At 45.3% G+C, this 22,046-nt stretch overlaps 1 protein-coding gene across 1 annotated transcript in view; it reads right to left on the minus strand.

Annotated features, from left to right (window-relative positions):
* The window catches only part of TNFSF8 (TNF superfamily member 8), a 29,099-nt gene extending 7,193 nt beyond the window's left edge, over nucleotides 1-21,906 (minus strand). Inside the window, exons 1-3 of the mRNA XM_036329807.1 lie at nucleotides 21,400-21,906; nucleotides 11,313-11,355; nucleotides 181-252 (exon numbers count right to left, since the gene is read on the minus strand). Of these exons, the coding sequence (XP_036185700.1) occupies nucleotides 181-252; nucleotides 11,313-11,355; nucleotides 21,400-21,594 (310 nt within the window). The 5' untranslated portion in view covers nucleotides 21,595-21,906. The remainder of the gene's footprint in view (nucleotides 1-180; nucleotides 253-11,312; nucleotides 11,356-21,399) is intronic.
* Between the last annotated feature and the right edge of the window lie 140 nt (nucleotides 21,907-22,046).

Here is a 22,046-nt window from a genome sequence, read left to right on the forward strand (position 1 = left end):
TTTCCTCCTAAGGAATTTTAATTCAAATGATTAAAAAACAAAAGCTTACAGGCTAAGCAGAATACATCTGCAGGTCACATTTGGCCTTGGGCCTCTACTTATGGCCTCTGGCTTAGAAGTTTCTGGAAGACCACAGGAAGTGGCTCTCGGTGGTTGGGGTTCAGGGGCTTGGTTACTGACCTTGGAGGTAGGCCCATGACTTCTTGAACGGAGCCCTCTGCAGGATACATAAGATGTCCTCTGAGCAGTTTCCTAAAAACAAGAGCACACGTTGACTGTCTTCCTCTGCTCTGGGACCTGGAGACACCAGACCTTTTTCCGTGACCCTTTGATGGAGATGGTTACCATTCAGTTTCCATCTGGGGGCAAAGGAGATCTATCTGTGTGTTTCTCATTTTGCCATCAGGTTCCTTAGATTTCAAAAAGTTGATTGCTTCCACTTGGGCTTTTACAAAAGACTGTGGAAGTTGGGGGAACGAAAACATATATGACCTGGGTTCCTATGTGTACCAGGTGCCATTCCTGTCCGATTACTTATCTCACCTCACTTCATCTTTGGGGAAATTCCATAAGAGAGGTATCATTAAGTCCATTGGACAGAGAGAAAAAGCCTGGGGACCAGACAGATGAAGTACCTTGTCCCAGGTCACTCAGCCAGTGGGGGCAGTCAGGACAATATATGATGGAAATTGTTGCTGTCCTTCCTGTAAGAGTGCACCAAACACTGGGCGGGGTACCTGTACGTATTTCAGCTCATGTGATTCTCGGAATAACTCTGCAAGGTTAATTCTGACGCTTAGACACATGGTCAGTGGTACAAGGTCAAGCAGGTTGGTGGAAATGCTGAGATTCACCTCCAAGTCTACACGGTTCCAGAAGCTAGGCTTCCTCCTTGAGGCTGTTTTGCTAGACAGTGGGAATAAACACACCCTTGTGCTTAATTTTGAGAGGATATAGGATCAAGATAAACACATCCTTGTGCTCAGTTTTAAGAGGATATAGTATAGGATCAAAGTGTTCTAAGCAGGGAGCCTGCTATCATGAGCTCCCTTGGCAGGTGGAAAAAGACAATGTTTATGTCATTATGGTATTTAAGATATAAAAATATTTTAAATATATACATTGGTGATTTTGGCTTAGCTTCTTCTTCTTATAGTAACTCTTTTATATGCAAAGAACCAAGTTACACATTTCCTGCAGTGCCTCATGAATTCAACTCACTCTGGAGAAATTCCCTTTCGTCTTTGTGCCCCGGCTGTAAAACTGGTAGGTCTATAACCAGACACTGACATCTTTTGGATGATATCACAAATGACTATTCATTCCAGCCATCAGACACCAGGCAGCCAGGAGCCAATTCAATTGAAGCCACCTCAGTCATGAATTTGCTTACTGGTCTCTGAGCAGTACTCAGACTCACAGTCTTCCTCACCGCCCTCTCCTCCCAGGCCCAAGAAAAATCTCTCCTGGTTCTTCACAGCACTGGACTTGGAAAGGTTGAATGTTAAGTGGAGAGTTCCCTCTGCTGTCTGAACAAGTTTGCTGCTAGAGGCCCCTTCAGCAGGAGCAGAGGGTGGGTTCATCCTTATCTGTCCTCAACCCTTAAAGAGGCTCTGCAGGATCAGGGCCATGCTCCTCCACATGGCATCCATGCTCCCTGGGTTCTTGTCCCTCATCTTCTGACCTAATTAATAATAATAGTAGCAATAGTAGTGCTAGTAATGATAATAATAGCTCATATTTGTCTGACCCTTCCCTTTGTCTGCCTATCTTCCTCCATTGGACTGTAAAGAGACTACTGTTCATACATTCCCCACTGCCCAGCCCAGAAGATGCTCCACAAATGTTTGTTGAATTGAATCATCCAGTTCTTCCCTCTTCCTTCTCTCTGTGAAAGTCAGCTAAGTGCTCAAGGCATGAGCGAGGTGAATGGGATGTTTGGCTTGCTTTTCCCCTCAGGGTTGAGATAACACCTGGGTTCATTCTCCCATTAGTCCTGCAGGTTCTGTTAGATTACATGAGAGGATAAGACTGAGACCAACATATCCCAGCAAGGACAGGCTCTGCTCATAGGCCAGAAGTCCCCCCCAGCATGCCATCTCAGGTGAGCTTCTGTAGGCAGATGACTACAGAAGTACAAGCCTGGGCTTGCCTCTCACACATGCAGCTGCTTTTGTTCTTTCCCCTTTGCTCTTTGCATGTTTGGTGGGTTGACCTCAGTTGTAATTCTGAGAAACCCAAGGATGGAAAAACACACATCTTATTTTGAAACATTTGCATTTCCTGAAGTCAAATGGCATGGCGTATTTTATTTTTTCTTGAACCTTTTAGATGGTTTCAAGAGAAAGGAAAAACATGGGCAGCCCCCCATGACATGGCTAAGGAAAAGGGACCCAGGATGCTGGAGGAGTTTTAAATGGAATGGGTGGGGTGGCTGAACCTGGAGAGGAGCCCAGAGGGGCCTTTGCCACCTGACAAGGAGGCTGTCAGCAGGAAGACGGTGCAGCCTGCTCTGCGGAGCCCACACACTGAGGCTCCAAGTGCACTCAGCTAATGGCCAACGCTGCTCTTATCCTCAGTTCTCAGGCGAGGCGATGGGAGGATCTCATCTGAGGACACACAAACCACACTGGAAGTCGTAGTACTGGCACCTCAAAATCTGACCAGTTGGTGCCAGTCAAAGAGGCATTGGGTGGCTTTTCAGGGTTGTAGGGCTCTTGCCAAGAGCTGGGTGAACTTTATATGTGGCTCATGTCTCCTCATCACCCTGGGACACCATGATCTGACTTTCTTTTTTGGTTATGAAGACGAGGAGTGACTTATGAATAGCTAGTGTTACATATAGTTGGAATCCTGTCATGCCCCTGGAATCTGGGGTGCTGGGAGCATAGGGAGCAACACACTCCCTGTTTCATTCATTTCCCAGATGAATGTCATGTCTGGGGGTGGGGGTTAGTTTGAAGAGCTGAAGACTTACATGGGAAAATGAGAACCTTCTGTAAGTCATGGTTGAGTTGGGGGCCTGGGAGTTCCCCTCTCTGGGCCCTCGTGTCCCTAGCTAGATGAGGAGCAGTGTGGATTTGATGATCTAGAAAGGCCCATCTAACCTGTTCTAGTAGGCTGTGTAGACTCACTGTATACTGCCAGGCCTATTACGGGGGGAAAGTTAGTCCCAGCCCCAGCTGTCTGCTTTTGTGGGCATGTTGCTTTATCCCAGCTAAGAGACTGTCTTCACATATTCAGATTTCCAGACACATACCGTGGTAGAACAGACCATTTTAGCTCTGGGATAATCAAGGTTACAAAGAGTCTGGTTCCTTAGGATTTGCATGGTTCATAGAAATGGAAATTCCCTGAGAAGTCACCGGGGCCAGGCATGGTAGCCACATAATGTATGTGCTCCTCAACGTTATCCCCACAGCATGCTTGTCCTAGGTCACTCTGTGAGTTAGTGACAGGGGCAGGACCAGAGTCCAGGGCTCCTTACGCCTTATGTGCGGCATTCCATCCTTCAAACAACTCAAGTACTCTGAATTCTTCTGAGGAACAAGGCCTTCCAATTGGAAAGATTTGTAAGCTCTTTTCCCAAGCTTTGGACTCCTCTGGAAGGATCATGAAACTTTCTTAGGCTTTTTTTGAAAGCCCTAAGAGTAATATGTGGCAATGAAACCCTCCTAGCTAGTTGCACAGAAGAGAGGTGTTGCTTAAGGTAGTTGAAAGGATCATGTTCTAGACATCAGAATAGTGATAATCTGAAGACTGGACCCCACCTTGAAATCTTATAAGGTTAGGCCTGAAAGGGCCATTAGATGCCAAGTTAACCATGATCCTAGTCCTATGAATGGGGAGACTGAACCCAAAGGGGCTGAAAGTGTGGCTAAGACCCCGCAGTAGGTCAGGAGCAGAGCTGGGCTCAGAACACCCCTAGTCTAAGGCTCTGTTCCTATTGTTTGGTCTTCCTATGGAGCAGAGAAGAAGTGGGTTTGCAGCCACCATAAACCCTGGATGGAAAACAGGACAGCTAGGAAAACAAATCTCTGGGCTCCCCTTGTGGGAGAATACCAGAAAGTGACTCCAGGCCCTTGTACCGAACCTTGCCAAGTCATCAGTCAGGGTCAGTCAGGCTAATAATAGTAAGATGCAACAATGCCCAGGGTGGCAAAACAAGCCACACTAAGCACTGCAGCCAGATGGTATGTACCTGAGTGCCAGGCACCATACAGGTTGATATCAGGATGAGATAGACACAGTGCATCTCAAAACAAGCCCCTGGGTTCTGGTCAAGGCTTTTAGCTGCCACTTCCTCTTACTGACCCTCAGTGACTGCTTCTATAACAGTGGGGATAACAGTCAACCCAAATGTATGGATGTAGTGATGATGCAATGAGATTATGGATGTCCAGTGGGCAATGCAGGATGTGACATAGAGGAGACAGCCAGCAAGTGGTAGTCCCTTCCTCCCAGACTCCTCTTTTCCTAATAATACCACTTAGCAGAGCAATATGGCTAATGAAATGCTCATTAAAACACAGCTCGTGGCATTACCTGATGGATCAGAGTGTCTCAATTACGTATATAAGTGTTTGAGGTCATCTGACATTTCCGGAAAAGTGTGCAGAATCCACCTTCCATCTGTTGAAAATATTTAATCCTCCCAGGAAGGAGAGGGGTTATTCTGATGCCTCTGCATCTACCTTGTCCTGGCTTCTATTCCATCCGCCTGGGAGCATAGCCAGGAGAGTCCCAACAGTGACATCTAGGGGAGAGTCTCTCCAGTATCGGTAGGAGTTGGAATCAAAGTTCATCCTCAACTGGCTTTAACTTAACCGCTTTCTTGGTGCCCCCAGGCCAACTAGTGATGGAGAAACTCTATGACAGGTGACCTTGGACTTACAAACAGCAGTTTTAGGGACTACCCACGCTGGCATGCTCACTGTTAAACACATAAAAAGTGATCAGTAGTACAAACTTGAGGTCAAGGTGCGACTCAGTTGAATCCCTTAACGGTTCCTTACGATGTTGGGGCTTTTCAATGCTGACCTGTTGCAGTATGTAAGATAAACCTATCTGACCCTATGGGTATTTTCTTGAAATTCGCTCCTGCTAAATGCAGGTTGAATAGATATTATTGGGGGCATTTAAGAAGCACCTTTAAAGTCTATAAGCTAAAAGGCAAAGTAAATCTGGAGTCTTGGGTGCGATTGGCTAACCTTTTAAATTCTGTTTGGAAAAAACTTCCTAGCTTATTCTAGATGCAGAAGTGTGCCAGCACACTTAGCATGTTAGGCTTGGGATCAGACTGGCTTGGGTTCAAATTATTCCTCTGCCACTTACTAGTCACTCAGCCTCTGAATTTTCCTATAAGGGTTTCTGGGAGGACTGAATGAGATAATGCATAACAAGGAGTCTCTATCTGTCACCCAAAGTATATTCAATAATGGTTGGCTACCATTCCATGGTTCGGGGCTTACACTGCTGGGCTTTGTAGAAATATAAACCAACACATGTGGTGTCCGGAGGTCTAGGGTGAAATAAGTGATGAAGCAAGTTTGAGGAATAGGCCTGTTTCCCCTTCCTTCTTCCCTTCCTTCCTCTCTCAGTCCCTCCTCCTTTCCCCACCTCTATTTATTTCATTTTTCCTTATAGTTAAAAGATGAGGATTTCCTCTGTATTTAGAGACTTATGATTTGTATGTGCTAAATTCACGTATAATTTTTAATATTTCTCAGGGATCAGAATATTTCTCCCCCCTTTTCCTCCCCTTTCCTCCGATCTCCCTTCCCTCCCTCCCCCCCCTCCCCTCCTAGCACCCCCTCTCTCCTCTTGGGGGCAATAGGTGGGTTAGGTATAAATCCCTTAGCACTCTAGATGGCCTCTCCAGCACCCTATCCCACTTTATTCTGAGTGGCCCATTTTCTGTTTTCTTTCTTGTGGAGAGATTCCCGATTCCTGTTAGCTCTGCCTTAAGAACAAGACAGCGAGTGTAAGAGAGGGTTTGCAGTGAGTGTGTTTAATGTAAAAGGAGAAGCAAATAGGCTCTCAGAGGCCTGTGACTGTCTGAAAAGAAATTTCCCCCAAAGCAGAGGTACCCCCTCTTGCTATGAAAAAAGAAGAAGAAAAGCGACAACATCTGGTGGGTTGGCCTATCTAGATCCAGCTCAGTCCAGCCAGTAGAATTGGGGTCTCTGCTTGCTAGTTGCAGTCTTTCAGGAAAGGGGGCTGCTGCTCCTCCACCTGCCTCTTCTGCTGCAGCGCAGGGTCCTGGTGGGGCTGTGACCCTGTGGAGTGCAGTCATGTGACATTGGGGAGCTGGGGATTGGTGAGGAGCCAGCCTGAGTGGTTTAACTTTATTACCTTTCTATGGGCAGCTTTATTGTTTCTTTGGGCATGGGCTCACTAGGTGCAATTAGAGAGCCAACCTTGCTTGATCTCTCTGATGCTCACATTTTCTGTTTAGCAAGGACATGGCATGGGGACAAGGGTGGTCTGCCAAGCAAGCCATGCAAAATGTATAAATTAGAACAGTCAAATGGCCAACAAATCTCAAGATATTTGCTTGATTCCTGGAAGTTATGTTCCAAGATATTTGCTTGATTTCTGGAAGTTATGCTCCAAGCAAAGTCCATGCCAGGGTCAGGCCATCTGGCTGGCCCCCATCACTTTTGATATTTTAGAAAGCAGGAAATTCCAGTTCTTGCAAGAGAAAGTGAGTTGCTTCAAGAACTGTATTGTAGGTACGTGTTCCAACATAATGGAGAGCATGATTCATCAGCAACAAAATAGACAGACGCTGGAGCAGGGGCTTAGAGTTGAGGAGGAGATGGGAGGACTCCAGCCACAGAGAACTGGGGCAGGCCGGTGTGTGTGCATGGGGGGGGGGGGGCGGGGGGACTGGAAGGAAGAAGCCGTGTGTTACTAAGTGTCTGGTGGTACAGCCCTGGTTAAGCAAAAAGGCTTCAAGGCAGGCCAGACTGGATTTTGAGGTTTTGTCGTACTCCTTGCTAACTGTGCAATTTTAGGTGAGTCAGTAAACCTCTCTGTGCACCAGTTTCCATACCTACACATAAAGATACTATTTATCCCTGGGGCTTGTTGTGAGGAAAGCGTGAGTGAATCACAGAGCCCTCAGCCCAATGCTTGGCACATCGATGGTAATCATTTTTACTCTGCTGGATCCTCATTCATATGAAGTGAAGGGGATAAAAGAAAACTGATTTAAAACTTGTCTACAGAATTCCTCGACTGCCAGGAAGAACTGTCATTTGGTTGCTGGGATGTTGGGAAGGCCTGGGAGTGAGACCAAAGGGACAAAAATTTTTCTACAAAATAGAGTCAGTGGAATTGGACTTTCTGCAGAGTTTATGAGGGGAAGCATGTGTGTATGTGTGTGAGGGGTGGAAATGGGGAGAAGGAGTGCCGGGAGCCGGTCCATGCTTGCTGTTTCAAGGGACCTGGCATATATGGCATACTGTTCTTAATATGTTTGCTCACCTTCTTGGCACTATGTGTTTTAACCAAGGTCTCTGAGAAAGGTTGTTTCCCCAGGTAGGGATTTTCCCCTGAAGTTAGGGAGGGAATAAAACCTCTTAACTAAGTGCCAGGTGGGTAATTAATCACTTTAACTACGAACAATCATGCTTAAGCTGCATAATCTTTACTCCCTGGAATGGAGATAAGAAACGCCCTAACCTTTGGAATAGAGATTGATAGGATTGGAATCAACTGGTATAAATACAGATGTAAGAACACAGAACTTAGAATACAGAACTTAGAACACAGAACTTAGAATACGGAACCAAGAGAGATGGAACCTAGGCACAGAACCTACACAGAACATTCTCTAGAGACAGAAGAACTTCGCTGGAGAGAACATGGCAAAAGTTCCTGGACAGAAACTGGCATCAGAACCTAGAGACAGAACCTAGCGAGAGAACATGGCAAAAGATCCTGGACTGAACCTGACTACAGAAATTGGCAAGAGAACCTGACTAGAACCTGGTGACTGAACCTGGCTGGAGAACCTGGACAGAACCTGGCTGGAGAACCTAGCAAGAGAACATGGACACAGAACCTGGCTGGAGATCCTAAGCAGAACCTCTCTGGAGATCCAGACCAGAACTTGGCTGGAGATCCTGGCTAGGCTGCTGATCAACTGAACGCTGTCTCCATGTCATCTCTTCTTCGCCGACTCCGTCCATACCTTTGGGGACCCCTGGACCCGCTGGGGTTGGACCCCGGCAAAGGAGGACATAGAAACAGGCAGGAAGGAGATGGAGTCAGTGTGCATGGTGGAGGGCTGAACCCAAGAGGAATGCTGTCCCTGCAGCAATGCCCCGTGGCTGGGACCACAGCGGCCTCCCCGGACAGGGGCACAGTATGCCATGTGCATGGTCCTCTGCATCAACTGCACCGCCCGCCCGCTTTCTCCGCACCCCGAAGCCTGCTGTAAATGTTGCTATACACAGGCAGGGTGCTGTGCGAACTCAGGAAAGAAGGCAGAGGTGTCCGCAGCCTGTGGTTTGGACAAATAAGCCATATAACATGAGCACACGCAAGGTTCAAAATGTGGAAACGGAAGATCAGAACAAGAGGTGAGGAGAAGCAGCACAAGCCTCGCCCTCCCGGCAGCCCTCCTGGGTTCTTCGCCATATATGGGCTGGAGTTAAGCCATCTTATTGACGATGAAAGAATAGAGTGGACCATGTGTCCAAAGGACACGGGTGACAGAGACGGTTGTACGTACTGTCCCATGTCACCCTCTCAGCGGCTCTGTGCGAGATTTATTAACTGTTTTCTGGATGAGAAGAGGAGGGTGTGATGGGAGGTTCTCCCCAGGCTCTTGCTGGCCCACAGTCCTGGCTGAACCCCAGAGCAGTCTACTGAGTCCTAAGCACAACAGAGCAAGTGTGAGGTGTCTGCAGGTGACCAGTGTTTTGGGCGGGAATAGGAAGCTTTTGTCTTGGGACTGAGAACTCCTTTTCCTACACAAAGGGCTTGGTTTTCCATGGTATCCCTGCAGCTAGTTGTCAGGCTGTGCTGTTACTTTAGTGCACAGGCACGACCCTGCTTCCCAGGTTCTGGGTTGCTGCCCATTTCCTGCTCCTGGGGGACAGTTTCCATCAGCTGGTGGCACAGGGCTCCCGGAAAGTGTCTGGCTTCTGCCCTGGTCCGCTCCAGTGACAAACCACATGCTGCCTCTGGAGCACCCCCCAGGAGCTGCTTCCGCTCTGCCTGGAATATCTTGCAATGGCTTTTCAAAGGAGACAAGGTGCTGCGTGTGCCTGTGTAAGGCGGGCTTGCTGGGGGCAGGAGCCCTGGCTGCAGATTGCCTCAAGGGCTTTGTTAGAGTTTTTCTTATATATTCACCTATTAAACAACAGGATTATCATAAAGTGTCAGAGCTGGAAGGACTTTCCAGTTCATTGAGTATATTCAGTTACAGACGAGGCCCGGGGAGGAAGAAAGATGTGCCCAGAGAAACAGCTGCTGGAGTGAAGGTTGGTTCTGGAGACCAGGTCTTGCTCTCCGGGACTATACTTTCTACCTCTCCTTCCCAGCAGGCCTGCAGTCTGCCCCGTGAAGGGGAGAGTAGGCTTGCATTAAAAGCAGGAGCAAGCTAGGGACCACACACAGTGGGTGATGGGCGCTTATGGCTGAAGCATGTCATGCAGGGAAATGGAGAGGAACCTGGACGACCAGCAGTTCCTTGGACGACCTTAGACAAGTCGCCTTGATTGCATGGGCCTCAGCTCCTCACCTGCAAAATGGGATCACTAAATCCCCATGTTGCTCGCTCCCAGGAGGGAGGTAAGATCTACCAAGAGAGGTACTGAAAGGCCCTTTGCAAAAGTTCCATAGCCCTAGTGGGGATTTTTATTAGATTTTTATGCTAATGTTACAGAAACATTAAATTGTAAACTGAGACTGGATTAGTTTCTCTTCTGATAATTCACAGTGATGGCCAAGATAAGAAGAGATCTGACTGTGATCTAGTCCATGGAGCCCACATTTTGGATTTCATGGATCGATGAAATTACCCCAAGTGAAAATTCAGTGACCCGTACAGAGCAGGCAGCTTTTGATTTTGTCTATTGTGACCATTAAAACAAAAAAATAAGTTGGACAAAAAGCAAACCAACTTAACTTCCATCCATATCAGCTTCATCTTATAAAAGAAATACCATTTTAACATTTTAGAAAAGTATATTCTCTCAAAGCAAAGGAGTGCCCCTTACTTACAAATAATTGGCTCTGAGAAAATGGGTGACCTTGTCTTCCTTTTTCTGATTCCACTCTGGACTGGTGGAAACTATCATAGGGGCAGAACCACTAGTTAAAGCCCCTGTGCTTGGCAGCCTATGATGGGAGCCCTCTCCAGGTGCCGTGCTGTGATGTTGTTGGTGTGAGAGGCTGTGTCCAGACACTGTGTCCTCCTTTGGTCCTAAGGATGCTCTGGTGTCTCTACCTGGGTGCCTATGATAACCCATCTTTTCTCTTTTCCTTTTTTTTTTCTCTCTGAGCTGTCTGGTTATCCAGCTGTGCTTGTTACCTAGATTCTAAAGATTACAGAACTGAGATGGGTTAATGTTCTTGGGTGATAAGACCACTGGATTAGAGATGAGGACATCTGGATTCTAGGTTTGGCTCCATATGTCCTTGGACACAACACTTCTCCTCCTTTGTGCTATGGAAAGATTATTCAGATGATCTCAATGTTTTCACCTTTGTTGTGAACCTAACTCTGCTTACCAGTCCTCTGGAGTAGAGACAAATGCATTTTAGTGACTTCAATGATAGGAAGTGTGGAGGGGTGGGGTGGAGAAGAAGGTCTGTTTTCCCAAGTCCTTAACTGCATTATGCATTTTGGCTGCTACCAGTTATTTAATGATTACTATGTATTTGTTGCCATACCAAGCAATGTATGGATGAGATCTGATTGGCTTCTTGAATACCTTCATAAGGTAGTATTATTATTCCCATTTCATAGATAAGGAACTCAGGCTCCTACGTGGAATGTAGAGCCAAGACTCAAACCCACATTTGCCTGACTCCAGATTTCAGGCTCTTAACACAACACTGCTTTGTGTTCCTGTCCATGTCTACGCGACAGCCTATGGGAGACTTGTGGGGATGAGCTTGTGGATCACAGCCTGCTCTGGTGAATCAATTTGCAGCAGCTCCGCCCTAAGCAGCCCACCTCTGCCTCCACCCTCTTTTCTGTTGGGCGCTGCCATGATGTCTCTCGCTGTTGAACAACTATGATGTCATGTGGATGATTCACTACACATTTACTCCTAACCCAAAGGTCTTACCTCCTTTAAGGGGGAATATTCCTGGGGGAGTTGGAATGGAGTCCTAGAAGAGAAGAAAGAAAGAAAGAAAAAAAGAAAATGGTGTGAGGAAGATATTCAATTGAAACAACTCACCTTTTTATTTTCCATTTTGGTTGTCCTCAAAGTACTGTGCAATTTAGAATTCACCTTCCATCTGACTCTTAAATTTTAAAAGATAAATTCACTGACTTAGTTATGATGAACTTGCTCATGCATTTGCTTGACAACATGCCTATCAGAAAAGCAATTCAGTTACTATCCACATTTCACAGGCAAGGAGCCAGGGTTGAGAGAGAAAATGAAAAGTTTATGGCAGCTCAGGGACCAGTATCTGCAACTCAACCCCCAGTCTAGTGCTTTTTTTTTCACCTCCACATGTGTTACTCCCCCCGCTTCAGTCAACATAAGAACAATCAAATATAAATACATGTGGGTTTTTCCATCTTTGTTTCATCAAACAGTAAAAATAGGTTGTAAACATACCTGGGAAGGTACATTTATATCCCTCCTGTGGTTGGAAATTCTGAATTAATTGAATATTTATGTGCCAAACATCATGAGGATAATGAAATAATTAAATTGAGTCCCTGTCCTCTGGATTTATTACCAGCTTAAAATTGGATAGGTTATCCAAATATTTTTAAACATATAACATAAATAAATGCAGATATCTTACATATTTATATATTCACTGTATATTTCATATTTTTTATTCTATAATAAACATGAATATATACATCAATCTTGACACAGATAAGTAAGAGTTTGATAGAAAGAGATTGTCTTCTGGAGGGGCCTCCTGGGCTGGGGGGTTGCAGTGGATGAAAGGGAGGTCTTTTTGAGGTGCACTGAGCAAGTAGGCAATAGAGCAGTTGGGCACAGTTCTTCACCCCAACTAACTCTACAGAGACTAACTTCCGCACACCTAGTCTCCCTCCCCCTACTTCCCACCTCAGCCATGGAGACACCCTTCAGGTGTCCTGCCAAGGAGGAATAAAATGTCTTACTCATCTTTTGACCTGTCCAGGTTGGGAATCTCCTATGGTTCATTGGATTACAATATTAATAAAGACCTAGAGACCTTATAATGCATAGATGAAAACACCTTCCCAATCTATCAGAGCAAGAAGTTAGCAGTTGCCCATATCTTCTTTTCTTAGCGTTTAGTACAAACACCTGGGACCATCTGGAGTTCCCTTTTATTCTATCACTAGAGGCCTGCTGCATGAAATTCATGCACTTGGGCTGGGGGGGGGGGTCCTTCAGCCCAGCCTGTGCCCTCTTGCAGTCCAGGACCCCTTGGGGGATGTCCACCTGCTGGCTTAGGCCCACTAAGCCGGCAGGCGGACATCCCTCTCGTAGTTCTGGACCCCTTGCTCCTTACTGCCAGCCTTCTCACTGCTCCTAACTGCTTGGCTTGCTGCTCCTTAGTGCTGCTGCAGAGGTGGGAGAGGCTCCCGCCACTGCTGCTGCGCTCATCAGCAGTGAGCCCGGCTTCTGGCTGAGCGGTGCTCCCCCTGTGGGAGTGCACTGATCACCAGGGGCCAGCTCCTGCATTGAGCGTCTGCCCCCTGGTGATCAGTGCATGTCATAGCGACCGGTTGTTCTGCCGTTTGGTCAATTTGCTTATTAGGCTTTTATTATATTGGATTTCCCCAGGGGCTCTGGCCTTTGCCTTCCAGGTAAGTGGATCTCTTCTCCAGTCCAAGTGGGTTGTAATGAGTTTAGAAGTCTCCTGAAGGCAAAGCCCTAGCATAGCACTAATCTGGAGATGGTGGAAGTCAGTCTAAACTTTTGGGCGTCAGCTTTTCAGGGGAAAGAAAGTGAACTTGATTTGGAAGGTCCTTCCCTCTTTGCACTAATAGTCTATGATTTTATTGTTTTAGTTGAAAGCTCTTAACTTAAATAACAATGCTGTTCATTGTGGTTTCTCAGTTATGCTTGCAATTCATAGGAAATCCTGACATCATAAAATTCCCCCCTGTGTTGCCTCTGTGAGACAATAAACAGCATTTCAAAATGTAATCAGCACCTCATTTACTGTTGAGCATGACCATTGCTTAGTGTGACGTTCAAATGTACAAAGAAAATCATCTATGTTTGGGTGCGGTACTGAGATCATTGACCTGGTTGGCTGCCCAGGAAAGTATGCAGGTACCATGAGAGAATGCCACCACAGGAAAAACAAAAACAAAAACGTGGAGCCATCCCAGGGCCACGGGCAGGTGGGAACTACCAGAGAATCATACATCCGGCACATATTAAATGAGCAGCTGGTGTAGGCCAGGCACCAAGTTAGTGCTGGGAAAACATCCTGTGGGTTTTATGGCTTAGCTATTAAAGTAGTTATTTAAAATACACAAATAAATATATAATAAGAATTTCAGGTTGCAGCAAGAACCAAAAAGGAAAAGAGTCTGAATATTTCAAGATTGTGTACTAGTTCCCTCTTAACCAAGGGGGATACACCCTAAGACTCTCCGTGGATGCCTGAAACCATGGAAAATCCTGAAACCTGTAGATGCTGTGGTTTTTCTGTATATACATAGCTTTTCACTTAAATGATATCCAAATTGCCTGCATCACTACCGCTACCGATGGCTTTGGAGCCATTGTGACGTAAATGAGGGTGATGTGAGCACAAACACAGCAATATGGTAGGGCAACAGTGGGCCTGACCACTCAGATGGCCACGCAAGACTAGTGGGTGGGGAGTACACACAACATGGGGGCACTGGACAAAGGAATGATTCACATCCTCTGGACTGGACGAAGGCGGGTGGAGTGGGACGTGTTGAGATTTTATCACACCACTCAGAAGTGTTTATTTCTGGAATTTTCCATTTAATATTTTCAGATCAAAGTTGACCACGGACAACTGAAACCACAGTTAAGGGTGGGGTGGGGAGGGGACTGCTGTACCTCCTAGGCATTTGGCATTTGTTAAAATGCAAATCCTGATTTGGCAGGTTTGGGCAGAGCCTGGGAGTCCATTTCTGACAAGCTCCCAGGTGCTGCTGCTGCTGCTGCTGACCCACAGAACACACTTTAGATAGTACGATTGTAAGAGGCAATATCTAGGAGGAGGACCTCATTCATAGGAGGTAGATGAGGCCTCTGTCTGTCACTTGAGGGCTTTCTGGTTTCCTAACTTCAGACAGGAGAGGTCAGAAACAAAGCATCTTTATACAAGAAAGAATCCTGTGGCTTAAACCTTGGGTGCCCAGGGCATCCAAGACAGGAGTGTGGCTATTCCTGTTTTGAAGAGCTCTTGGGACAAAGTCTCCTACTTCTCCTGGCTGCCCATGGTAGGCAAGATCAGAGAATCAGAGCCAGAGGGGAGCCTAGACATCTCTCAGTCCATCAAACTATTTTTACAGAAGAGGAAACTGAGGCACTCGTGAGTCAGCTAGTGGCAGATCTGAACCAAAGTTCTCTGGTGCTCTTTCCACTTCCCCAGAACAGTGGCTATTCTCAGAGGCCAATAATAGGAAAGCTCATTCTTGCCCCCTCTCCCCTCCCATTTGGAGATAGAAACGCAAGGTACAAAGGGATGATGGCTTTTAAAATTTGCTGAGGACTGTATGTGCCCTGGGTACTATGCTAAGGGCTGTCCATTAGTTTCTCTTTGGCAGGTGCCTCTCATCCTAGAATTCTCTCCCATGTCTTGCCTGGGGATCTGGATCCTGGCTGGGGAAATGTGAACCATCTTGCTCAGTGATTTGGCTTTGAGGGGGAAAGTATGTAGGCTAGACACAGGCCCAAGCCAATGGACCCTCAGGTTGTCATTCTCAGCTTCACTGAGTAGCTCAGGAAACTTCATCTCCATGGTTACCAACCAGCTACACTTCCTTCAGTGTACCTCTTTCAGCTTAGACTCTGGGTGTCTGATGGGTGCCTCCAACATTTCTGTGCATGGAGGGAGGAACTGTCACTTTTAACCTGCTCATCCAGGTGAAATGACCCAATCCCAATCATCTTGCCTGCCGAGGACTCTGTTTCCTCATTTCCTTTAATCACTGTGATTACAGGGCTAATTATCCTTCCCTCCACTGAGTTGTTGCAGGCATGATAAAATGTTATATATAAAGTGTTAGTGAATGCTTGAAAATTGTACCTATTTTGGCTACTGTCTTGATCCTAATGCTGTGCAGGGGAATCAGCTCCCAAATTTGCTTTTGACAGAAGATGCTCTCTTTGATTGAAAATGGCCAAAGGGGACTCCACATCCCCTTCTTTGCTGGCCTCACGTTGTCTTGTAAGGTGGGTCACAGAGATCTTTGCCAGAAATGCCTCTTATTTTCAAGTTAACATGACAAAGCACTTAATCCTCTGAGGTTAAATGCCTTATTTTATTTGGCTTTTACTCCAAGAGTTAGTGACTAAACAAGACTTAGAGAAGTGACTTAATGATTACAGAAGGCCCCACAGATAGTAAATAGTGGGGAGAGGATTCAAACTCAGGTGTGTTGAGTTGGATGGCATACCACAGTGCCTTTCTTAGGGTAGGGCAGGATTAAGCTGAGGCAGAAAATTCTCCTGGGACATTATGAGAAAGTGGATGGAGGTCATAGAAAATTCCCAGGAGAAAGAAGATTTGTATTAGCAGTCTTTGTCTTGATATGGTTAGTGAAAGTGGAAATTGGAATAGAGTGGCTCCAAGCAATGATTCTCCCAGTGGGGGTCTTGTTCAAATGCTGGTTCTGGTTCAGTAGGTCTGAGATGAGTCTTTAAGCTATGCATTCCTAATGGGCTCCCAGTGATGCCAGTCTGCTAAGCCATGGACCATACTTTGAAGAACCAGGGCTTAAAGTCATCACTCAACAGGCAGTTAGGACAACTGAGGTCTTCCTTTTCCAAGAAATGGGGAATGGCTATAGGAGGCTGAGTGTGGGTTGAGGAAAACTTCCTGGACTGCCGATGGGGATGGAATCCTATCCTCTCCCCTTCCTCCATCAATGCTTCTTGCCACTTGGGTCTACTTCCTGCTGCTCCCCTGTGCAGCCTAACTGACCACAGTTCTGGCTCTCCATTACTCTCCTCACACCTGGGCTTGCCTTCCTCTGGAATGCACCTCTGCTCACTCTTTGCCTCACCTGGAATGCTCTATCCCAACTCCACCTGCCCCATCTTTCCAATGGAGAGCTCTTCTCCATCGGAGGATGCCGGCTAGTAAATGTGGAAATAGTGATAGAATCAGGCAATCATTAACCTTCTACCCCCAGAGCATCACCCCATAGATTACTCATTAGTAAGAAAGAAAGAAAGAATTTTACAGAAGAGACTAACTTAATCAAGTGACTAACCATCATTGCCACTCATGGGACAACCTGACATATGTCTCTAGCAGTACTACAATAAGAAGTATATAAAACATTACCTGTGCACTATAACTACCAAAATGTTTCCTCTCATATAATGACAAGTAAACACTAAGATAAATCCAAAAGGTGAGTTATTCTACAACGAAACTAGCTTGGACCCTCCGAAAAAGTCAGTGTCATGGAAACAAAGAACAAAGGGCAGAGAAGATGGTTGGATCATTGCTTCTCAGGCTTGAATGTGCATAGATCCCTGGGGACCTTGTTAAAATGAAAATTTCAATCCAGTAGGTCTAAAATGGGGCCTGGGATTCTGCATTTCTAATCAGCTTCCAGGACCACCCTTGAAATAGCAACGTTCTAGATTAATAGGAATAACCAAATGCAGTGTGCAACCTGAGAGTGGATTCTGGATCTCCAAACCAAACAGGGCACAGTGCCTGTAGAAGATGTCTTTGGACAAGTGGGGAAATTAAAGTATGGGCTGCATATCATTATTAAGTGATATTACTGAATTAACATTAACTCTCTCGGCTATGAGAATGTCTTTGCAGTAAGTAGGAGATGGGCTGAAATCCATGTAGGCAAAAGGTCACACTGTTTGCAACTTTGTATATAGGTTATATGAGTATTTACTATTCTACTTTACTGAAGGTTGAACATTTTCAAAATAAAACTCTGGGCATAAGACATGATCCTTCTAACCTTGAAGGAGACTCAGCTTGCATTCCAGCTCTTCTGTAAACCCCTCCCTCACTGCAAAGATGTTCCTAAGCAGAAACTGCCTTCCTTTCCTGTGGTCTGTGGCATTGTGTGCCATTCTGCCCCAAACTAGAGAATTCCCAGAAAACAGAAGTCCTGCCCTGTCCACTCGGTCCTCCCATCACGGCCCATTGGATCAAGCATAGGGCTTGACCCTGAGAAGAGAGTAACTTGGGTAGAGGGAAGCATCACAGGGCATTTCAACACACCTCTTTATTTTAAACTTAGAAGTAAACTAGAAAAACCAGACCACCGCCCCACTCACTACCCTTAAACAGGCACTGCTCCACTCTTGGCAAGGATACACTGTTTTAAAAAGGAATTTTCTTTGCTTATAAAGAGAAGGGAGGCAGCTGCTTTCTTTTCTTTCTACAAAGGGCCTCCTTTCAAACCTAGTGATCCTGAGCCTCTTGCTTTGCTCTAACCTTGTTGAATGTAATTGGATCTCTCAGGGGGCCGGATAAGCCCAGCCTCAGGTTTGCAACAGAGATGGTCCTTTCTAGAGTCAACCTGGCATGCAGCCTAACTCCTTCTCTAACTAACCCTTTGTCTCTGGAGGAGACAAGAGAAATTTTACTGTTTTTGCTTTGCTGTATAAACTGTGTGGAATTTCATTCTGACATACCTGTGTGTACTATGTTGTGCTCACTCAATAATAAATTACTTTTCTTTCTTTGTCTTGAGGGGAAGAGATGTCTCTTTGTTGGTAGTACTATTACTTCCTCAAGAGTATCCTGGTACAATCTCGTTGGAAGCTGATTGACAATATTTACTGAAGTGAGAAATACACATTCTAGCCCCACAGCTAGGAATTTATCCCACAGATATACTTGTAGACATACATAGCGAGCACAATTTTAGACACAGACGAATTATAATGCAGTTATTCAATATAATACATGGATTTCCATGTATTGGCATGGATGACTCCCCCAAGATATACTGCCAGTCAATAAAGTAAGATGAAAATGTATGAGTTTACTATATTTATATGTGTGTACTATATATTTGTAGATACACAGATTTCGGGAAGGACAAGAAAGTATCTGTTAATGATGGTTATCTCAGGAAAGGGGGATTGGTGGTTGGGTGGGAAGGGTGTAAGAGACTGTTACTTTTTTTCTCCCTTTTTCCTTGTTTCCTGTTTATTTCTCTTAAGTAATTTAAATATAATATTTTATAGTAAGTATACTGGTTTAAATGTAAATAAAACAAAGTACAACCACACAGACACAGAGGCATTATTAGACTACTGTTCCATAAACAACATGAAAGCAGGACTTCTGTTGGCTATTTCAAGGCTGTATATATCCCCATTTCTCAGAACAGTGTCTGCACACAGTAGATGCTCAATAAAAATTTGTGATTGAAACCCAAGTGCCTTCTTTGTCTCACCCAAGGAGTTTGACCTTGGAGTTACTTGATCTTCAGGACAAACCTCAAGGCAATCTTTGTTGATTTTCCTACATGACTTACATCTTCTCTTCTCCATCCCTTTGCTCATGTTGTTCTATTGACCAGGAGGGCCCTTTTTTTTGATCCCCCTTCTTCACCTGTTTGAAGTTATACACATCTCTCAAGCCAACCCAAATCTTCAATCTCCAGTGGAGTTTTTGTTAAACTTTGCTGTTCTGTCTCCTTAACTTGGGGTCTTATGGTAGCCCTAGGTGCCTCCTTTCCATCACTTAAAATAGATTATGACTTACTTTAATTTTGTCTGTACATGTGCCTTTTTATGTACAACTGTCACTTCTTATGCCAGTAAAACCTTTCTCATGGTTCTCTACCCCTGCCCCCATCCATCCTCACAGAGTGCTATGTGGCCATGAACCTATTTCGTTTTCAATAATTGGGATGTGAGTTTACGTTCCTTGGGTATCTCCCATTGATTTTTTTTAAAAGCAGCAGTCCTTTTAGAGTCTCTTTATTTGTCTAAGTTACACCTACCCTAAAGTCCGCCTGAATTCCCTCTTCCTGAAGAAGCCTTCCCTGAATGCTTGAGCTCATGGAGATAACCCTTCTCATCTCTTATAACAGTTAATATCTAAACAAGTTATTAGAAACAATAATGTGTAAAACACTTAATACTTAGCACTGCTTTTAAGTGAGTAACTGATACTTCTCAGGCTAAGAAATCATAGCATACCAAACCACACAGTCAGATTGTGAAAGGAATCTTTTCACATCCAAACATGAGGGCTAAGTCAAAGAAATGGATGCACAAGATAATAAAGCTCCCCAGAGAAGACTGAGAACAAAGTTTCTTAGTGCTTCTATTGCTGTCTGTATTGGAAAAGGGAATGTTTTCTCATTAAACAAGCAAGCAGCTGACTCTACCACTTTCTCAAGATGACTTAGTTCAAGCTCTGTCCCCTTTCTGTTCCTCATTTTCCATGTTTACAAAAATGAGGCAGAAAGATCCATGCCAGTTCCTTTATGAAAAGAATCAATTCAACTAAAACTGGGATTTAATAAGAACCATTCTGGAGTTCTCTGGCTTTATATGCCACCATCACCATCCCACTGCAGTCATCTCTCTTCTCTTCTCTTCTCTCTCTCTCTCAGAAGTTCTAGATGCAAACTTTAAATACCTTAAAGGCCACTTCAATTTCTTTTCTTTGGCCATTGCTATAAAATGATACACCTGTCTTTATATCAAATTAGAATTACAGAAAATTATACAGCCTCTACCAAAAAAAGAGTGCCCTAGAATGTTTTCAGAGTATTAGTTTTAGTAGATGTAGATAAGGCCATTAAATGACGAGTTTCATAAACTCTACCAACGAAATCAAATAGAGCAATTCTGTTTTTTTTTCACTTTTATGGAGATATGAGACTCAAAGCGTCATGTAAATTTCAAAGCTTGAGGACACTTGAGAAAAGATACCAAAGCCTTTTAAAGCCCAATTCTTTTTAGTAATCCACGAGTTACAGAGCCTTCAGCCTAAGGGAGTGGGAGGGAAACCAGGGCCAATTCTGCAGGGCTGTAATGTCACCACAAGTGGGAACTATGAAGGAACAAACAGAAATGTTCTCACTCTGGCAGGGTGGGGAGAGGGTACAGTTCTTAAGCTATCGAAATTAACAAAACCTTTACTCCAGAATTCAACAACATGTACTTCCAGACACTGCTCTTTATAATACCTACGGGTGGATTCTCTGTAAACTCCAATTTCTTAAAATATGAGAAGGCTTCCTCCTTCATCGCTTCTGTTTTTGCACCAAAGCTCACACTTTACTTCAAACAAAGCCTCCTGAGAGGTGTGACTCTACCATGTGCACCTGTCATGGCTTGTAGCTTCAGCATTCTGAGCAGTCTCGGAGGGAACAGGCGTTAAAAACATTTCTATGATCCATCTCTGGGCTCTGTTTCTTGTGACCCTCAGCTCTTCAAAGCACTGACTTGCAAGGGAGCTTTCAATTTGTCTTGTGGGTTTTAATGCTGAAATGCTCAAAGCTCTAAGCGGCCCTGGTCTTCCCTTTTGCCCCCATCCCTTTCAGACCTTGGTCTTGGACACTTAGCTTCTTGTTAAAAAAAAAAGAGAAAAAAGCCCTTGGCAATGGACGAGGAATCTCAGGAATATTTGATCTGAGAATACAGACCCTGGGAATCTGGTCTGAAGACTTTGAAAACGTGAGAAGTTGTGCAAATAATGTTACCCGGTTTCCTTATTGCCTCCTTCCTTGCTCAGAGTCCCTGGCTCTACATGATTTAAACCTTCATTTCTCAGAGCTGAGAGCTCTCCTCCCTCTGTTGGCTCAGGGAGTCTGGAAAGTTTTGAGATAGCTCAACAAACCTTTCTTTCCAAAAGCCAAAATATTTCAGAGAGTTAAGTTCCCCTTTCTCTGCTCCCTTTCTCCACATGATCTATGCATTTTTTATTTTCAAACCTCGCCGCTAATTTATTAGCTGATTCCCAAGGCTCTCTCTGGGGAAAACTGAACGTAAATCAGAAAGGAAAGGCGAGGAGAAGTCCACTTACCGACTTCTGAACCACCAGCACCATGATGGTCGCCACAGCAAAGATGAGACACACAGCCAGCGTGGCCGTGGTGAAGTAGAAGTAACTGCGGCTCGTGGTCCCCCAGTGGCTGGCGACGGAGCCTGCTGGCTCGTGCATGGCTGTGTCTTGAGAAGGGGCCACTCGGTGGAGTGCTCGCTGCAGCCCAGGGCCCATTCTTATATAGTCTTCCCCACATCACACCTTATCGCTCCACATCTGCTCCGGTTCTGGGCCCATCTCGGTTCCAAGAAGGATTCTCCCCTGCATCCTGGATCATGTGACTTGGAAAAAAACCTTCACCAGCTGCCTCACAAAGAAACTCTTCTCTGGGGGCGTGAGGCGCAAGGCAGCAGCACGAGTGGGGGAGAGGCTCATTTTTCATCGCCAGGGATTAGGTTTAGCGCAGACACACTGCAGCGACTCAGGAGGTGGCTGATGTCAGAGGGCGAGTAGGAAAATGACGGTTTCCCTATTCTGGTGTGTGTGTGTGTGTGTGTGTGTGTGTGTGTGTGTGTGTGTGTGTGTGTGTATAGTCACTTCTGTTTCGTTTAGACTTAGCCGCAAAGTGCCTTCCTGCTTGAGAAGCTGCACACTCTCTTCAGGGAGGCCTGCGGGTCAGAAGACCT

The sequence above is a fragment of the Myotis myotis genome, unplaced genomic scaffold (assembly GCF_014108235.1).
Source record: "Myotis myotis isolate mMyoMyo1 unplaced genomic scaffold, mMyoMyo1.p scaffold_m19_p_12, whole genome shotgun sequence".
In the NCBI taxonomy this organism is placed as follows: domain Eukaryota; kingdom Metazoa; phylum Chordata; class Mammalia; order Chiroptera; family Vespertilionidae; genus Myotis; species Myotis myotis.